General features: G+C 40.7%; 1 protein-coding gene across 1 annotated transcript in view; it reads right to left on the bottom strand.

The window, feature by feature from the left end:
- Window positions 1-1391: 1391 nt before the first annotated feature.
- Window positions 1392-5990, bottom strand: part of rab2a (RAB2A, member RAS oncogene family) — a 20265-nt gene continuing 15666 nt past the window's right edge. The window contains exons 7-8 of the mRNA XM_046862483.1: window positions 2841-2909; window positions 1392-2468 (exon numbers count right to left, since the gene is read on the bottom strand). Of these exons, the coding sequence (XP_046718439.1) occupies window positions 2373-2468; window positions 2841-2909 (165 nt within the window). The 3' untranslated portion in view covers window positions 1392-2372. The remainder of the gene's footprint in view (window positions 2469-2840; window positions 2910-5990) is intronic.

The following is a 5990-nucleotide window of genomic DNA, read 5'->3' as shown; positions in this document are numbered from 1 at the left end:
ACTCCAGTGCTCATGTTAGTTCTCACTCTCCAGTGTTCTGTAGTGTTTAAAGACTATAATCACACTCTTGATGTCTCCCAAATGAGGATGAGGTTCTGCTTTTGAGTCTGGTTCCTCTCAAGGTTTCTTCCTCATAACATCTAAGGGAGTTTTTTCTTCACCACAGTCCCCATGTTGCTCATCAGGGATAAACACACACCATTCACCTTCACTGTTAAATTCTGTAAAGCTGCTTTGAGACAATGTCTGTTGTGAAAAGTGCAAAATGCAGTCTCTCTCTCTCTCTCTCACACTCACACACACACACAGAGTCTTGAGCATGCAGTCTCCCTCTCGCTCTCTCTCACACACACACACACACACACACACACACACACACACACACACACACACACACAGAGTCTTAAGCATGCAGTCTCTCTCTTTCACACACACAAAATTCCAGTCTCATGCATGGTCTCTCTCTCTACACACACACACACACTCAGTCTCATACTTTAGCACAGGCAATCTAACCTACCTACACACACACACACACACACAAACAGTCTTAAGCATGCAGTCTCACAGCCACACAATTAATTACAGTCTCACGGATGGTCCGACACACACTGCCTCAAGCATGCAGTCTCACACTCACAGACACTTTAGCACACGCAATCTAACCCCCCACACACACACACACACACACAGAGAGTGAAGAGATTTATTCAGGTTTTATTGTGATAGCATTTTATTTGTAGAACACAGCAAATAATAATAATGAAGAAGAATCACAACGTTACTGTAGTTTGGCTTTTCACCACAGAGAGAGAAAGAAAGCGCAGTAGTAGTAGAGGCAAAGGTGGAGATAGAAAGAGAGGGAGAGAGAGAGAGAGAGAGAGAGTGTAAGCAAGGGAGAGAGAAAGAGAGAGAGAGAGCAAGTAAGTAAGGGGAGAGGGAGAGAGAGAGAGTGTGAGTAAGGGAGAGAGTAAGTAAGGGAGAGAGAGAGAGAGAGAGAGAGAGAGAGAGAGAAAGAGCGAGGTACATGTGGAGGAGGCGGGGCTGGACTGATGCCACTGAGACGGCTTTAATGGACATTATATTATATATTTATATCAAACCAAGTATACAGGATAAGTGTGTGTGTGTGTGTGTGTGTGCTGATTCTCCATCAGATCATCTGCGCTGAAGTGATCGTTACACACCGCTCGTATATGGGGTTAAGGCGAACAGCGTGTTCCAGAAAGACACGAGCAAACACATATTTGGCATTAAAACAGATTCACATCCTAATAAATCTATCTGCAGGTCCTACAACACACAGAGAGGAGGAGGAGGAAGAACAAGAGGAAGAGAAGGGACAAGAGAAGGAGGGGAAAAGAGGAAGTAGAGGAGGAAGAGGCGGTGAATACTGTTGTATTCTTAAGCTTTATTCGCACAGCGTTGGGTTAAAAAGGGCAGTAAGGTAACTGTAATGTACATCAAAGCAGGAAGCGAGCACTATATACACAGTGTCCTGATAAATACACACCTTCATTAAAACAACAACTGCTCATTACATCACTCTCTTACACACACACACACACACACACACACACACACACACCTCGTTTTACTGAGTGACGCGCAGAGCTGTGCTGACAGGGGCAGGATTTATGATCTAAATGTTTTGACCAAGCACTGGCTGAAGATCACAGCTAGTCTCTGTGCTATGTTGCTAAGTCACACATCCAGCAGCTAGCACGTAAGCTACATGAAGCGGCTAGTCACGTCAAAAAGCGAGCTGATGCTCACTGATGTTCACTACTGCATTGTGATGCCAAATAACTGATTCCTGCTCATGCTAAGCCCCGCCCCCTTCATTAACCCAGGACCTTGTGGTCGCTCAGTAAAATCATATGAGCGCTGGGACACGCCCCTTCGTCCAGAATGACTCATAATCTCACACATGCGCACGCGCACACACACACACACACACACACACGCTGATTAAAATACTAGAGATGACTTTGTAGTGTTTAATACAATTCAGCTCAAAGTCAACAAAAGAAGGGCACAAAACAAAAAGAAATCCACAAACATGAAGATAATATTCACCAGCATGGCCTTGCGGCTCAGGGGGGCTAGCTAACCGCACGATCAGGAACCTGCTGCAGCTGAGCACAGAGAGCTCCACCTGCTCCATCAGCTTCTCACCACTTCTCTACCTCGGCTTCTTCTGCAGGAGGATGATCCTTTTTGGGGATTTTTTTGTTTACAGCCATCTAGTACACAATTTGTATTTGAGGGTTAAGAAAACGTTAGTGAGAGCGACCAGTCCAGTATAAACAAGTGGGATGGACTAAAGGGATGAAGGGATGGGGGTAGAATGAAGGGGTAAAAGTGGTAATTCAGCAGCAGCCTCCCCCAGCCTGCTGTCCTCCCTGTCCTCCAGCCAGTGTGGAGTTAGTGGCAGCGTGCTGCGGCCCGATTTTGATCCCATTCGCCTAAAACACAAACACACAATGCTCTGTAGTGTCGCCTTGTGATGAGGTCATCCTCTCTCTCTCTCTCACACACACACACACACACACACACACACACACACACACACACACACACATCCCCCCCCCTCTGAAACCTGATTGGTCAGAACCAACCTCATTTATGGCAGGAAGAGGATGGTCAGTGATTGTGGGTGTGATCAGTGATTGTGGGCGTGGTCAGAACGTGTGGGTATGTTGGTGATTGTGGGCGTGATCAGTGAAGATGTTTAGATCTCAGAAAGAGGTTCTCAGTGAGGTTCTCCAGGAGAAGTTTCTGCATGTCTAATCTAAGTGAAAACAGGAAATACGTTTCAGTGTACTGTTTGTGTTTACCTCGTTGTTGATGTCGAACACGCCCTCCTGAATCTTCTCATAAATCTCCTTAGCTGTGTTGATAAATGCCTGTTACACACACACACACACACACGTTTACACAAACACAGACATAACTCCTAAAGTGTGTATGTGCGTGTTAAATGTATGTGTGTATGCGTGTGTTAAATGTACGTGTGTGCGTGTGTTAAATGTATGTGTGTGTGTGTGTTAAATGTATGTGTGTATAAGTGTATAAGTGTGTGTGCGTGTGTTAAATGTATGTGTATAAGTGTGTGTGTGTGTTAAATGTATATGTACAAGTGTATAAGTGTGTGTGCGTGTGTTAAATGTGTATAAGTGTGTGTGTGTGTGTGCGTGCTAAATGTATGTGTGTATAAGTGTGTGTGTATGTGTGTATAATGTATGTGTATGTGTGTGTGTGTGTGTGTGTTAAATGTATGTGTATAAGTGTGTGTGTGTGTGTGTGTTAAATGTATGTGTGTATAAGTGTATAAGTGTGTGTGCGTGTGTTAAATGTATGTGTATAAGTGTGTGTGTGTGTGTGTATGTGCGTGTTTAATGTATGTGTGTATAAGTGCGTGTGTGTGTGTGTGTGCGTGTGTTAAATGTATGTGTATAAGTGTGTGTGTGTTAAATGTATGTGTATAAGTGTGTGCGTGTGTTAAATGTATGTGTATAAGTGTGTGCGTGGTAAATGTATGTGTGTATAAGTGTGTGTGTGTGTGTGTGTGTGTGTTAAATGTATGTGTATATAAGTGTGTGCGTGTGTGTTAAATGTATGTGTATAAGTGTGTGTGCGTGTTAAATGTATGTGTGTATAAGTGTGTGTGCGCGTGTTAAATGTATGTGTGTATAAGTGTGTGTGTGTATAAGTGTGTGCGCGTGTTAAATGTATGTGTATGTGTGTGTGTGTTAAATGTATGTGTGTATAAGTATGTGTGTGTGTGTGTGTGTGTGTGTGTGTTAAATGTGTGTGTATAAGTGAATAAGTGTGTGTGCATGTGTTAAATGTATGTGTATAAGTGTGTGTGTGTGTGTGTGTTAAATGTATGTGTATAAGTGTGTGTGTTAAATGTATGTGTGTATAAGTGTGTGTATGTGTGTATAAATGTATATGTATAAGTGTGTGTGCGTGTTAAATGTATGTGTGTATAAGTGTGTGTGTGTGTGCGTGTGTTAAATGTATGTGTGTATAAGTGTGTGTATGTGTTAAATGTATGTGTATAAGTTGTGTGTGTGTGTGTATGTGCGTTAAATGTATGTGTATATAAGTGTATAAGTGTGTGTGCGTGTGTTAAATGTATGTATAAGTGTGTGTGTGTGTGTGTGTATGTGTGTATGCGTGTATAAGTGTGTGTGTGCGTGTGTTAAATGTATGTGTATAAGTGTGTGTGTGTATGTGCATGTTAAATGTATGGGTGTATAAATGTATGTGTATAAGTGTGTGTGCGTGTATGTGTGTGTTAAATGTATGTGTGTGCGTGTGTGTGTGTGCGTTAAATGTATGTGTGTATGTATGTGTGTGTGTGTATGCGTGTTAAATGTATGTGTATAAGTGTGTGTATGTGTGTTAAATGTGTATGTGTATAAGTGTGTGTGTGCGTGTGTGTGTATATACGTGTTAAATGTATGTGTGTGTGTATATGTGTGTATAAGTGTATAAGTGTGTGTGTGTGTTAAATGTATGTGTATAAGTGTGTGTGCGTGTGTTAAATGTATGTGTATAAGTGTGTGTGTATAAGTGTATAAGTGTGTGTGTGTGTGTGTATATACGTGTTAAATGTATGTGTGTATAAGTGTATAAGTGTGCGCGTGTTAAATGTATGTGTATAAGTGTGTGCGTGTTAAATGTATGTGTGTATAAGTGTGTGTGAGTGTGTTAAATGCATGTGTATAAGTGTGTGTGTGTGTGTATGTGCGTGTTAAATGCGTGTGTGTATAAGTGTGTATGCGTGTGTGTATGTGTGTGTTAAATGCGTGTGTGTATGTGTGTGTTAAATGTATGTGTATGTGTGTTAAATGTATGTGTATAAGTGTGTGTGCACGTGTTAAATGTATGTGTATAAGTGTGTGTGTTAAATGTATGTATAAGTGTGTGTGTGCGGTGTTAAATGTATGTGTATAAGTGTGTGTGCACGCGTGTTAAATGTATGTGTATAAGTGTGTGCACGCTGTTAAATGTATGTGTATAAGTGTGTGCACGCTGTTAAATGTATGTGTATAAGTGTGTGTGGTGTTAAATGTATGTGTATGTGTGTGTGCGTGCTAAATGTATGTGTATAAGTGTGTGTGTGTGTGTGTGCATGTGTTAAATGTATGTATAAGTGTGTGCACGCGTGTTAAATGTATGTGTATAATGTGTGTGTGTATGTGTGTTAAATGTATGTGTGTATAATGTATGTGTGTGTGCGCAGTGTTAAATGTATGTGTATAAGTGTGTGTGCGCGTTAAATGTATGTGTGTATTAAATGCATGTGTGTGTGTGTGTGTGTATGTGTTAAATGTATGTGTATAAGTGTATGAGTGTATGCGTGTGTTAAATGTGTGTGTATAAGTGTGTGTGTGCGCGTTAAATGTATGTGTATAAGTGTGTGTGTGTGTATAAGTGTGTGCATGTTAAATGTATGTGTATAAGTGTATTAAATGTATGTGTATAAGTGTGTGTGTGTGCTAAATGTATGTGTATAAGTGTGTGTGCGTGTTAAATGTATGTGTGTGTATAAGTGTGTGTGAGTGTGTTAAATGTATGTATATGTGTGTGTATAAGTGTGTGTGCATGTTAAATGCATGTGTGTATAAGTGTATGAGTGTGCGTGTTAAATGTATGTGTGTATATGTGTGTGTTAAATGTATGTGTGTATAAGTGTGTTAAATGCATGTGTATAAGTGTATAAGTGTGTGTGCGGTGTTAAATGTATGTGTGTATAGGTGTATGAGTGTGCGCGTGTTAAATGTATGTGTGTATAAGTGTGAGTGCGTGTTAAATGCATGTGTATATAAGTGTATGAGTGTGCGCGTGTTAAATGTATGTGTATAAGTGTGTGTGTAAATGTATGTGTATAAGGTATGAGTGTGTGTGTGTTAAATGTATGTGTGTATAAGTGTGTGTGTTAAATGCATGTGTGTATAAGTGTATGAGTGTGTGCG

Source organism: Silurus meridionalis, chromosome 12 (genome assembly GCF_014805685.1).
Source record: "Silurus meridionalis isolate SWU-2019-XX chromosome 12, ASM1480568v1, whole genome shotgun sequence".
Lineage (NCBI taxonomy): Eukaryota > Metazoa > Chordata > Actinopteri > Siluriformes > Siluridae > Silurus > Silurus meridionalis.
Note: the sequence above shows the minus strand (reverse complement) of the source record. Positions and strands in the feature narration are given on the sequence as shown.